Genomic DNA, 15,021 nt, shown 5'->3' on the forward strand with positions numbered 1-15,021 from the left:
AGAATGATACTATGAGTTGGTAAAGCTACCGATGGATATGCGAGTTTTGAAGAACAAATAGGTATTTAAAATCAAGAATGAAGAACACAAGTCTAAGGCTCAGTATAAAGATAGATTAGTTGTTAGAGGCTTTAGTCAGAGAAAATGAGTTGATTATGAGGAGATTTTTTTCTCCTGTTGTAAAGATGTCATCCATTCATGCTGTGCTCGAATTAGCAGCTTCTCTTAATCTGGAGATTGAGCAAATGAATGTGAAGACAGCTTTTCTTCATGGTGATTTGGACAAGAAAATCTAAATGGAGCAACGGGAGGACTTTGTTGTTAAAGAAAAGAAAGATTTTATGTACAAGTTTAAGAAGAGTCTTTATGGGTTGAAACAAGCTCTAAGATAGTGGTACAAGAAGTTTAAAAAATTTTCTTAAGGATTAATGAGTTAAAGAAACAGTTCAGCAAGTTTTTTGCTATGAAGGACTTGGGTCCTGCCAAATAGATTTTGGGCATGACTATTACTCATTATAGAGATTCCAAGAAGCTTTATTTGTCACATGAGAAGTACATAAAGAAATTGCTTCAAAGGTTTAGCATGAATGATGCCAAATATGTTGCTAGTTCTTTTACTCCTCATTTTAAGTTACGTACCAAGCAGTGTCCAACCACTGATAAGGAGAAACAAGCAATGGATAAAATTCTTTATGCCTCAACTGTTGAAAGCTTGGTGTATGTTATGGTGTGTACTAGACCAGACATTGCTCATGTGGTTAGTACTGAGTCGTTTTCTCTCTAATCCATGTAAAGAACATTGGAATGTTATTAAATGGATTATGAGATATCTCAAAGGTACAACTAACTTGAGTTTGAGTTTTGGTGGTGAGAAACATTTGCTAGTTGGCTTTATTGATGCAGACATGGCAGGAGATATTGATTCTTGAAAGTCTATTTCAGGTTATTTAGTCAAGTTTGTAGGAGGGAGCTATTTCATGGCAGTCAAGGTTATAGAAGTGTGTTGCACTTTCTACCATAGAGGCAGAGTTTATTGCAGCAATTGAAGCATGTAAAGAGTTGTTGTGGATGAAGAAGTTTCTTATAGCACTTGGTTTCAAGTAAGACTGTTATGTGTTGTTGTGTGATAGTCAAAGTGCTATTCATCTTGCCAAGAATTCTACTTTTCATGCAACATCTAAACATATTGATGTTAGGTATCACTAGATACGAGATGTGTTAGATTCCAAGTCATTGAAACTTGAGAAAGTTCACACTGATGATAATGGTGCTGATATGATGACAAAAGCATTGTCAAGAAATAAGCTTCAAACATGTTGTTTGATCGCCGGAATGGCGAGGGCCTCCACCAAGTCGAGAGGGGGAGATTTGTTGGGCTTTTCTCTCCTTTGTGAGGCCCAAGCCCAATATTTTGGGTGTCTCTTTACACTCATTGTGCCACAACCCTAATCATATTTTTTGGGTTACTGAGAGTGTGAGAGAGTAGTCACAAAGTGAGAGAGAAGGGAAAAACAGAATTTTCATTTTTATGCAAAGTAGTAAATTTCAAATAGTAGTTTTTTATTCGTTCACCATTGGATCTACTTGAAATTTAAATGGCATATTTCCCTCATATTGTTCTTCATTCTGGACGGTGAATATGTTCACTAGACGTATAAAGTATGAGAAATTGGCTTCTGAAGAGAGAAAATAGGTTTTCAAATTTTACACAGAGCATCATTCTTTGAACAGCACTTTCTCATTCTTTCACCGTTGGATCGATGTGAAATTTGAACTGCAGATTATTCTTGTTTTTTCTTCATTTTGAATGGTGAAGATTTTAATTGGAGATCTACAGAGGGAGAAATAGACTTCGAACAACAGCTCTATTTTTTTTTGGTATTTTTTTACCTTCTTGTTTCTCATTTGTAAGCTTTGGTGTTTTGATATTTTGGCTGGTTATAAACACGCTTTTGTACTTTGATTGAGACTCTCTTGTACTTCATTTTATTATAGTGGAGCTATTTCATTGGGTTGGACGACTCGTGATTTTTACCTCTCACATTAAGGGGGGTTTCTACGTTAAAATCTCGGTGTGTTCTTGTTATTGTTTTACTTGTTATATTTGCTTGTTTATAGTTGCTGTCATATTATATTGTAAGTGCTTCTATATTACTCTTATATTGGATATTTGTATTGTTTCTGCTGTTAGACTTTTTTAATAAAAAAATTGGAATTTTTTTATAAATAAATAAATAATCTGTGAAAATCATAATTCGATAATATTGATATTAAATTATATCCAATTCAAATTATCATTTTTTAATTTTTCCGAAAAAATATGCAGTTGTTAACAAAAAATAAATAAATAAATCTTTAAGTTTTTTATTTTATAAATTATATCAATTGTTTTTTAATCAAAATATTGTTTTAAAGGACAAAATATATCTCACAGAGTGAATAATTAAAATTGATTCATCATTTTTATTTTATTAAAATCTCCCCTTCAAAGAAATAATAAGAATGGTGGGATTGTATTTTTACTTTAATATTTATTTATAGTAAAATAATATACTTATTGAAATTAGAGATGTGCTTCATGATAGCACGATGATGTTGCCTTTACGTCATGGCTGACTCAAAGAGTAACTATATTACCAATTCATGTCTGCAGAGGCGAAATATCTTGAGCATTGTATAACCTAAAGATGGTTAATTTGAATGAATAATTTGGCATGACTTCATTTGGCAGCTTATCAGATTTAAAAAAGGCCCCTAAAAAAGGCCGTTCTCCCCAACCGCTCCAAATTGCCTTATTTGTTGCGATTTCTGCTGCGTTAATACTCCCCCGCTCCAAATAAACTGAACCGGGGTGTTACCTGCGGTAAAATACCAGCCCTTTTTCTAGAGCACTGCAGTTCGAGTGAGCTGCTGCAGTTCTTCATGCGTTTTGATGGTCCGCCTCCAATAAATCAAAAATGGTTGCCCTCTTTGTCCCAACCGCATCTAATAATAAGGTGGGAGAAGTGGGTTGTTTCATTAAAGAATCACAACCAATACATTAAGGCGCCAATAACTTTCCCTCTTTTTGGCGTGAACCCTAGCAGAGCATAGCGCCAATCACGGGTCTCCTTCCACCACCGTCGTGACGTCGTCGGCAGCCTTCCCCCTTGCCCTTGCCCTGCTGTGCGCCGATCGCCCCCTCTCCCCTCTCTCAGGTTCGTTCTTGTCCCCTCCCCCAATTTAATTTGAGTGGCTGTTCATAAATTAATTTCAACATCAATTTAATCCATGTGCCATGTGAACTTTTGGTGTCAAAAGCCTGTGAGGAACAATCCTCTCCCTCGTATGTTCCAATTTTCTCTCCCAATTTAGTGAGCAGATTTGATTTTTTTCCCAATTTCTGAACCCCTGAGTTTTGATACGTTTGTGCTTAGTGCAATTTTATATTGGAATCCAGTTTTGCACTTTCAATTTGGATTAAACTAATGTACTTCCTGTGGGACTGTGTGGTTGACTAAATTAAGTAGAATCCACTTTTAGTAAGCAAGAATATCTGCCATTTTTGTGTTTCTGTGTTCCAAATTTGCTCTTCTATTCAAAGTATGAACCTTCCGAAAATAGCTCTATTTATGATGTTTATTGATAGAAAATTAAATGAAAGAGTAACTTTGTGAAGCAGATTTATCAAAGGAGCAAGAGTAAACACACAGTGATAGTAGGATCAATTTAGTGGCACCAAGTGCAAACAATGTAAAACTATAGTAAACAATTTGAAAGGTAGCATTTTTGTTACAAGACAATGAGAGAAGGTACCATTTGATATATCTAAGTAAATACAAATAGCTTTCAAGTAGACCTTTACACCTTCAGGAAAGCAAAAGGAGCATAACTCCTTCCGAGGTACTGTTAGCTTCTTTTCAAGAGGATATTTGAAAAGTATCTGCATTTTCATTAAAAGATATTATCAACAATGAACCCTATTGATCCATAGGAATAGGCTAAGTTGAAATGATAAAGAGGGAGATATGTTTAAGTCTGTACTATCAAATTATTTGCTTGTGACCTCACTTGAAACGTAGTAGCATATATACGCTCAAAAATTCCATCCATCATCAAAGTGCAGACATACCTCTAATATCCCAATATCTTTCAAAACTCGTGAAATTAATAAAACTCCTAAGAGAACCAAACACCTGACACTAACCATGCCTATAAAACCTATCTTTTACAAAGCTACTGAAATTAACATTAAATATTTATCAATAGATAACTACAAACAACTTTTAAATTATCCTTTATATTTCTGATATGCTGAGATAGGCCAGTTAATTTCTTTATTCTTTGTTTATCATCACTTTCTCTGTTTTGGGGGATATCTCATCTAGCCCTTAAACTAATTTGGATTTTTCTGAGAATTATGATGTTTATGTATTTTATTTAAAATGAAGAGATGATAAAGCATTTTGTGAATTTTTGGCTTTTCTTGTCTTCATGGTAGACCAAGTGAAAGTGACTTGTATATTACTGCAAAAGATTTTATCTTCTTTTCTATTATTAGAATAGTTGATAACAAGTTAATGAAATTTGTATAACCCAAAAACTGTACCTCTGACTTAGTGATGTGCATTAAGCCGTTTTCTTAATTTATTGTATTTTATTTTCCTGTTTCAAAGGCCAATGATTAGTTTAATATTAGCCAGACTCGAGTCTTTGCTAATGACTTACACCTATAAAACTTGTCAAAATTAGCTGTAACAATTATTTTTTGATCAGATGTTTAATGTGGTTAAATGTTCATGTTCATTGATACTCAAATCTAATTTCTAGGTTAATGTGATTTTTGTTGATTTCTCATAATGTGGGCATTTGTTTATTTTCTGATGATATGAATCTCCCTTATTTTTCTTTTTTCATTTTCAAGGGAAACAATGAAACAAAGAGTTTTGGAGTCCATTGTTCTGCATCTGTCACAATCCAATTGCATCTTTATGGTTATTTTTGGCTGCACAAGAGTAAATATATTTATAGTTACTTTCGGATGTATGTGATCACATATGACACTTCCATCATATAATGTTATGGGAGGATATTAACCACATATATATATAGCTAGCTAGTTACTACAAAATTAGAAACTTTATGTGCAAATTTAAAGTTTAAGGTGGTCCTGCACACTTTATTCAAGCTTTATATGTTACCTGCAAATTTAAACTTGAAGGGTGATTGATTGTGAGTGTTCATGATGTTTGGTGCAGGAGAATTCAATCATGCTTACCAATATTATTTCCTGTTTTGTTATTGCTAAATCTCAACGTGTTAAATAAATTTTTTGTTCCAGTAAAACCGGTAATTTCTGGTTTTAGTCTCGTTGTAATTTTTTTTATTTTGATCCTAATATTTTTAAAGGTGAGTAACCAGTTTTACAGCCTTTTTCTCACTTTTGAAAATATTTGGAACAAAGAAATAAGAAAATCTAACAGAGACAAAACTATTAATCATTAAGATTATTACATGGATAAAATTTTATTTAAAATAAGATTAAATCAACGTTTGCAACCATACGGTAGATGGAATCCTAGGGAGAAGGTGGTATGATGATATTAAATTTTATTTTGTGTCGATCACAGATTTCCAGATCGCGGCGGTTTCAAATCGCCGCTAAACATTGCGACGCTAATCTTGGGTTTTGCGGCGGTTGTGCCAGCGGTTCCTGAGAAGCGCCGCAAAATCATATAACCACCCCCTAAATGGCGACGCTTAACAAACCGCTGGAATCCCGTTTCGCGGCAGTCGAAAACCGCTGCAAATCACTCCAGAAACCGCCGCTATTTCCCGGTTCCCTTGTAGTGAATAACTTAACATTTACACATTAATTTCCTATTTGCCCTGTTAGATTAAAAAAAGACCCTAATAAAATCTATTTGCATAATGTGTAATTTTGATCAGTTTGGTTACAAAAAATTACATAATTTCTGAATATTTCGAGTATTAAATAGTCTTAATAAAAAATATATTTTTTAAATTTTTAAATAATGACTAAATATTTATTTTTTATTTTATTTATTAATTAATTTTTTATATATTATTTAATTTTAAAATTTATTTTTACTTTTATAAATTATTATTTTATTATTTATTATTTATTTTATTTTTATAACTCTTTCATCACTAATTTGAAACTGTATCAATGGTGACTTTAATTCTAGTTTGATATATTTTATAAATATGATCACGAATTTGATGTAAGAACAACTTCAACTAATTTAATTTCTCAAGGTCAAGTATTGTATCTACTTAATATACTAAAATTGGATTTTCTTCAGCTACTAAAGGTGACGTATCGACCTCTCATACCTCCATTTTCCTTCCAAAACGAATAAAATTTTTTTCTATTCTAAATTATTTTATTGTAATTATATTATAATTAATACTAAATGAAAAATATATAATAATACTAATTTAGTAACATATCTTCATTATAATTATATCAAATCAATATTTAATGCACTATTAAACTACTTATCAATTATCAATTAAAAATACTTTAATAATTTTAATGATAATAATAATATCAATAATAGTAATAATAATAATAATAAAAAATCTTTGTTACCCGATTCACGTATATCAAATAATTTTTCTAAATTATTTTATAAAAAAGTATCTTTAATATAATTATATTGTAATTAATATTTAATAAATAATATATAATTATACTAATTTAGAAACATATCTTCATTATAACTGTATCAAATCAGAATTTAATGCATTATTAAAAAATTACCTTAATAATAGGTAATTTACATATTTATTTTTATTTTACTAAAGTCTATATATAGTGTTTTTCTGTGGTATATGAATCTAAATTTGAGAGTCAATTCATAATTTTATATTTAGTGTTTTTTTTACTACTTCATAGAATAAGAATGTATTCTTCGTTTTTTATTGAAGTTGATCATTTTAAAGTACAATTTATAATTTTTTATAATATTTTTCATATACTCATTCTATTATATTATTCTTTTAATAATTTTTTATTTGTTGTTACTCTAAGTTATTCTTATCGTCTAATGTTCCAATTCGATTGTCTTTTACCACAATCATTTACAATGCATCACATCCATGAAATACCTCATCGAGTTGTCTTCACTGATTCGGGTTCCAACTACATGGATGTAAGCGTTCAAAGAAGATGCAATAGTCTCTACTTTAGCGAAGAATGGTTGGATCTACTCACCTATTATGACCAATCCAATGGAATGTGGTTAAAGTTAGATTTCTTAGGAGGAGCTCGATTTTTGATTGAGGAATTGCATCCACAGAACTTTATAGGGCAAGTTCAAGTTCCATCCCCTCCATGCTTTTTACGTCTGCCCGAAAATCTTCGAAGTGGAGCACATAATGAAATTGAATTCCCTCAGTTTCAGTTTAGTTTTACTAAATTCGTGACAAATTCAAATATGCAATTTCAACGATTGGTAATATATTTAAATTTTTTTAGTTTAAGTTGTTCATTATTAGAATAATTTTTTAACATATTTTGATTTTTTTCAGAAATTACCAGCTTTCTTTTGCATGCATGCAATGCCATTTAAGGGAATAAGAGTTAGTTTGGTTTCTCGGTGTGACAATTCTATATCTTACCGCATTGCATGGATAGCGGATGATGAAGCTTATCTAACAAGAGGATGGTCTAATTTTGCACGAATTCTAAATATTGAAACTTACGATGTTATTTCAGTTGGTTGTCGTTACAATAATGATTCTATACTATACGTGACTAAGGACTAGAATAGGTTCAATATTGTTTAGGTAATTTGGTTTTACTATTAGTATTTAATTAAATTATAATTATAGAATTTTAAATTATTGCCTCAATTTATATATTACGATTATTTTTTTTGTGGATTTACTATTTTTAAATAATTTAATAAAATGAAGTAGTGTCAGATATTATTAAGTTTATTTTATCTTTTATTTCTTTATTTGTATTTTCATTATATTTGACAAAAAATGAACCTACACGTATATTAAATCGTTGACCTAAAGACAATTTATTTACCAATAAAAACATATTTTATTTATAATTGGAATAAAATTTATTTGCCAATAATCGGTGATTATAACAATATAAAAATGCTTCATATACAGCAATAATATTATGCATATTTATATATCTCCTCTTTTATCTTTTTTTTTTTTCAAAATTTTGGCATATAATTAATGTAGACAATATATAATATTAAACTGTTTTGTTATGCATATATATGAATTTATATAATAACCCGTATAATTTATACGTATGGCATAGTACATATGTCAAAAAAGATTCCATAATTTTGAAAACCATTGTTTTGTTATATGGAATTGAAATTGAAATTAAATAATTTCTATTTATATAATTTTTTTTATTAGTATCAAGTATTCCATTAAAATTCATATCGTTTGTAATTATTAGTGTGAGTGTATATATATATATAAGTCGTAATAGTCAATTGTTTCAATTATTTTGACGTTAATGCTCTTGCGAATGAATTAAGTGGGTATTTAAAAAGGCTAACTAATGAGTAGAAATTTGCATACGATCAAATAATTGGTGCTGTTAGCGGTAATATGGGTGGACTTTTCTTCTTATACGGTCAAGGTGGTTGTGGAAAAACATTCTTATGGTCAACTATATCATGCTCAATTAGATCTAAAGGAGGTATAGTTTTAAATGTTGCTTCGAGTGGGATTGCTGCACTTTTGTTGCCTAATGGAAGAACTGCACATTCAAGGTTTAAAATTCCTTTGGCCATAAATGAGGATTTTTTGTGTAGCATTAAATAGGGAAGTTCTCTTGCAAGGTTAATATCCAAGGCCAAATTAATCATATGGGATGAAGCTCCAATGATAAGTAAGTATTGTTACGAAGCTTTAGACAAATGCCTCAGAGACATCTTAAGGTGCTCAAATTCGTATAATACTCATTTGCCATTTGGAGGTAAAGTTGTTATTCTTGGAGGATATTTTAGACAAATTTTACCAGTGATTCCCAGAGACTCAAGGCAAGATATAATTCAGTCTTCTATTAATTCTTCATATTTGTGGCATAACTGTAAGATTTTGAAACTTACAAAAAATATGAGATTGTCACTAGATGAAAACAACAACATACAAGAACTCAAAAATTTTGCAGAATGGCTACTCAAAATTGGTGATGGTTTGGCTGGTGATACAATAGATGGTGAATCGATCGTTCATATACCATCTGACATTTTGATTAAAAACTCTGAGACAGCTTTGGATGACCTCATTGATTTCGTATATCTAGATATGTTATCCAATTTATCCGTTGAAAATTATTTCAAGGATAGAGCAATTCTTGCACCAACTTTGGATTGTGTCACTGATGTCAACAACAAGATGACTGTAGAATTACCTGGACAAGAAAGAGTCTACTTAAGTTTAGACTCTGTGCGTGCTGAAGAGGGAAATATGGAATTTGAGTTAGATGCTTTTTCGCCAGAGATTCTAAATGGAATAAATTGTTCAGGTCTACCACTACACAAGTTAGTTCTGAAGGTTGGCGCTCCTGTTATGTTGCTGCGGAATATAGACCAAACTAATGGTTTGTGCAATGGAACGAGGATGCAAGTTAGAAGAATGGAAAATCATGTAATAGAATGCAAGACTTTAACTGGTAACAAAGCTGGAAGTATTGTTCTTATCCCAAGACTGAATCTAATTCCAAATAATGAAACATTGCTGGTCAGGTTTCAAAGAAGACAATTCCCAATTATCATGTCATTTGCAATGACAATAAATAAGTCCCAGGGACAAACTCTATCGAAAGTTGGAATTTACCTTCTGAGGCCAGTTTTCATCCATGGTCAATTGTATGTTGCGTTATCAAGGGTAACGAGTAAAGATGGTCTGCGAGTGCTATTGCAAGATCATGGACACTTGAAAGATAACTGCACGATGAATGTGGTATATAGAGAAATTTTTGAGAGCCTATAATAAAAAGGTAATAACAAAATGTCTTACTAAATCTATTTATTTATTAAAATTTATTACTATCACTTAAAAAAATTTAGAAATTCTAGAAACTAATAGATGAATTCTTATTATACATTAATAGTTTGAGAATATTAAAATTATCATTAAAATTTGTATAATTTTATTCTCTTGACAAACAATTTTATAATTACGTTAATCATATAATTTTATATACAAACATTGATACAATGTTGTTTCATATATATATTTTGCAGGTATCAAATGATAGCATTGAATTGTTATTCAGTAGGTTTAAATTATTTATTGTTTATTACAAAATTTTCTGCATTAGGATTCTCTATTAATTTGTTCTTCATTTTGAGCTGATTTTGATATTTTCTTACTTCACAGTAAACCAATATATAAAACTTTGTTAGTAGATTCAAGTATTACTAGATTATTTATAGTCATATTGAGTATATATGTCTGATTTATTGAAAAAAGTAGATTAAATAACTATTTTATAGTTAATACAATTAACGCTATATTAAGAAAAGAAAAACAACGCATACAAGTTATTCTTTTATTAATTAAATTATTATAATTAAAATAAAATTTAACATAACAACTTAAAATTATAATTTCAATCTTATCACGTACATGACACAGGTGATTAAACTTGTTGTAAAATTAAGATCCAATCTTTATTATTATTTCGAATTGAATTGTTATTGAAAGAAGAAAGAGAAGCAATGTAAATCATTTGAGAAGAATTTGTATAATAAATTATATGTTCGATTTGTTTGATAGCGTAAACAATCGAAAAAGCATATTTGTTGTTAATACAATCGATTAGACAAATCTTTTAATTAATCAATTAGTTGTTTGTATACAAAAAATAGATTCTAAAGATATATAATCAATTATTTTCTTTAGCCAATCAGTTAGATCCCTCAACCAATCAATTAGATAGATAATAAAAGCGATTAACTAAAAAAAATTACTAGAATTTTTTTTCTTTTGCTCATAAAACAATCGATTATTGTACCAAAAAAAAAAGAATTTTCATTCACTAACCAATCAATTATTTGAATGAAAAAATTGATTGTTTTATACAAGTCGTAAAAAAAAAAAAGAATTTTCATTCGTTAGCCAATTGATTGTTTGAATAAAAAAGTCGATTATTTTCTACAAATTACAATTTTTTATTATAAAAAACACATATCTAACAATTGATAAATAATAATCAGGATCGCTACAACAAATGGATAATCACAACAAATCATAAATAATTATAATTATAGAATTGGACAATTAAAAAAGAGATTGATAATATTACTAAATTAAAATTATTTTTAATAATTTAAAAAAAGTTTTAAATGTTCCAAAAATAATAATGTTCTAGTTATTTTAACCATTGATCTAAATTATAAAAATTATATATAATATATTAATTAAAATCAACGATTAAAATAAAATAAGTGAAACATCGATATTTTTAATACACTTAAATTTTTTTCAATAGTTTAAATATTTAAGAACTATCAATTTTTCTGTAAAAATACTTGTCTATATAGTCTATTCTGACATTGATGAGAGCCTTCATATGTTTTGTAAAAAGTTCCTTGATTTTGCCAACATGACTACTGTTTCAAGCTCTGCAAGACTTTTACTTTACTTTTACTGCCCCAAAAATATCAATGTTCCCTGTTGGTTGTTGGTACAAAATAAAATGTGAAATGACAGTTTCTGCTTGGTCAGTAAAATATTACTATTACACATGTTTTTGGTGAATTCCAGGGTGGACTTGATTTTTTGTTTGGGCTAGTGTCTCACGTACTAAATTATTGTTTTTTTAGCTGCGTTTGTTTATAGAAGTAAAATATTAAGACAGCAATAAAGAGATATAAAATTATATAAAATATTGAAATAAAAATAAAAAGATATAAAATTATATTTAATAGATAAAATATAGATAAAAATATTATATTTAAAAATATTAAATTAATATATTTTATAAATTTATTATTAAATAGAATACAAAACAATAAAATTTTATATCTCTATTTTTTATATCTTAATTTTAATATTTTATTTTATCCTATTCTCAAAAATAAATATAGCCTCACTTCTTGCATGCTCTGTCTCTTTTTTTGGTTTTTATTTCTATGCAAATTAGACATGTTCCATTTTACTAACCCCTTTTAGTAGATATTAAACATTTAAGGTATAATTTTGAAATGTTAGGTATTTACACCAAAGCTATTTACAATATTAAGGTTAAATTATGTTAAAGATATATATTCAAGCAACAAAATACGGTTTTAGTTTGTATATATCAAAGGTGTGAGGGTAAGGAACATTTATTGATATATGTATCAAATAGGGTTCTGTCTACTTCTACTACATTGGAATTTCTTTTAACTGGGTGCTGTTTTGCTTATTTTATGATTTAAAGGGGTCACATTAGAAATATATAAAAGATGACTGTCAACAAAAAACTGTATAAACATTTTAAAACTTTGCTGCAGCAAGAAAAAGATTCCAGGTTCATGACGAACAGATAATTTTTTAACCATATTATATTACAGGTCCAAATATCTATATATATAAACACTACCAATACTACTTTTGTTTTATTTATCAACTGAAATAAGGACGACCTTGCCTTAATATTACTACCAATAGTACTTTTATAAGTCTGATTTTCCTTCGGAGTACATTTCCTTAAACATTTCCGAAATTAGGGACCTAAAGCTCATAGATAATAGATAAAGTGTATTTATTATTGTTGTACCTTGGTTGCATGTATAATTTATTTAAGCTACCCAGTTAAATTCAATATGTTGTTTGTAATTATTTTTACATTATTTATCAAGTCTATTACTAAATGAACTTGACTTAATTTTAAAAAATAGTTAAATTTAAGATACATCAAAGACATTTTGTTATTATTAATATAGTCCATCAGAAAAATCCAATCCAATTTAAGCAGCAGTAAAACCGTCAATAAAAATAAATATATAGCGACGATTATGTTGTCCGTAATAATTGCGTTGCAAAAAAATTTATTATTTAAAAATATTTTAGTTATTAATAAAAAATATTTTTTAATAAAAAATAAAATTTAGATTTACTGTTGTCGTAGCTGTGATCTTTTGGTACCTGATATATATTATCGAATAAAAATTTATAAAACACGACACTTAACCAAATTTCTAATATAAATTATAAAAATTACATTATTCGAAACGTATTAAATAATAAAATATATTATTCATACACAAACAAGTGATCAACAGTACGAATAATGTAGACTTACGGAATACACTACTTATAATAACCATCTAGGCCGTCTTCACCATGATTAAAATCCTCCAAGTCCTCCTAGTGCTCATTGGCAGAGAGTCTGCTGTTGGCTAGAGGTGATTATTGCACTGGAGGATGCATAGGACATGGAGAAGGTGGAGAGGATGCAAGTTTCCAAAAATTTGTTTAAACTCTCTACAAACGACGGTTTCACACTATAAGAAAACGGTGAATACTATCCAATTTATTGTTGGACGTTACTGTCAGATTTAATGTCAGATTTTTTAACGGTTATGATTGAAAATTTGTCTGACAGTAATCAATAGTGCTGAAACTTTCTATCATTTGTGCCACATTTAGCGTCGGATTTTACGGCAAAATTTTTTGACCGTAAAAAGATTTAGTGTAACGCTGCGTATAGACGATGAACAATTTATCATTGGATTTTTTCACCAATAAATCTGACGGTAAAATTGGGATAAAATTTAAACACAAAACCCTTCCTTTTCATTTCTACGAACTCTTCTCTTTCTTCTCTTTTTTTTCTTCTCATTTGTCTTATCTCTCTGAAGCTGCCACCGTTGCCACGCCATCACCACTGCCACCGCTGCACATCATCCTCATTGTTGCTGGAGTTGTCGTCGTCGCCACTGTTAGTGTCTGTTTCCGTCAAAGGAAGTAACTTTGTCGCCGTCATTGTCACCTCCTAACACCACCATGCTTCTACCATCATACATTCACCATCAAAGATCTTTTTTTAATAGTTTTTTCTTTTATTTTTTCAGATTTTTTTGTAAGTTTAAAATTTTGTTAGGTATTTTATTAAATTTTTATTAAAGTTGTTTAATAAAGTGTGTGATTAGAATTTATTATGATAATTTAGTGTAAATAGAAATTAAATAATATTAAAGTAAGTTAGATAGAGTAAAATTAGGATTGCTTGAGTTGTTTGAAGATTAGGGTTTGTTATTATATCGTTTACTTTTGGTATGTGATGTGGTATAAATATCGGTTAGAAAATTATCAAAGGATTTTTCTCAATTCAATGTCGCAAAGTATAGTCCCAACCGATGGGATACCCCAAATCAAAGTTTAAAAGATGATGTCACAACAATCAAATCAATAACCGAGAATAGAATTCCAGATCGTCTTCTCTAGGACTTGCATCATGATATACATCATTGGTTAAGAATTTTGGGATTTTGAGTGAGTGCAGAAAAAGTAAAATGACCAAGAATTAAGGGCAATGAATAACTAATAACTAAATTAAAGCAATTAAAGTATCCATCCAACTATCAACTAACTAACAAGCAAGCAATAAAAGGATAGCAAGAACAATAGCATATAACCAAAGGCAAGGAATAGCTAAGAGATATAGGGACCAAAGTTAACAAGAGAAATGACAATCAATCAATATAAAGGTCTTGGCTAAGGGAGAGAATTGGAGTTTCTATCCTTATTATCATTACCAATTATGATAGGAATTGTCTATTGCTTCCACTTAGTTATCCTCTAGTAAATGAAGGAAAGTCAAGTGGATACAATTAACTTGATTTCACAAATCTTAATCAACTCCTAGTGAAAGATTAGCTTTAGTAAAGTTAAAGCTAACAAGCCACTTCCAATACCCAATCAACCATAAGCTTTGATAATTTAAGAGTTTTCAATACTCAACCCCAAAGCCAAGAGTAAAAATCTACTTCATAATCATAAGAGGCATTTTTACAAACACCTTATGTGCACTAAAAG

The 15,021-nt window shown here is 29.4% G+C and overlaps 1 protein-coding gene across 1 annotated transcript; it reads left to right on the top strand.

The window, feature by feature from the left end:
• Positions 1 to 5,729: 5,729 nt before the first annotated feature.
• On the top strand, positions 5,730 to 9,984 carry LOC107466130 (uncharacterized). The gene is made up of 2 exons (XM_016085117.1): positions 5,730 to 5,825; positions 8,812 to 9,984. Exons 1-2 carry the CDS (start codon positions 5,730 to 5,732, stop codon positions 9,982 to 9,984), a joined length of 1,269 nt encoding a protein of 422 aa, XP_015940603.1.
• Positions 9,985 to 15,021: the final 5,037 nt, after the last annotated feature.

Source organism: Arachis duranensis, chromosome 9 (genome assembly GCF_000817695.3).
Source record: "Arachis duranensis cultivar V14167 chromosome 9, aradu.V14167.gnm2.J7QH, whole genome shotgun sequence".
NCBI lineage: Eukaryota > Viridiplantae > Streptophyta > Magnoliopsida > Fabales > Fabaceae > Arachis > Arachis duranensis.

What these genes read in the sequence shown, in the direction of transcription:
- LOC107466130 (XM_016085117.1), top strand. Translation starts at nt 5,730, where the DNA reads ATGGCGACGCTTAACAAACCGCTGGAATCCCGTTTCGCGGCAGTCGAA. An exon ending in CGCTATTTCCCGGTTCCCTT is followed by an intron (nt 5,826 to 8,811) that starts GTAGTGAATAAC and finishes AGCATTAAATAG; the next exon opens with GGAAGTTCTCTTGCAAGGTT.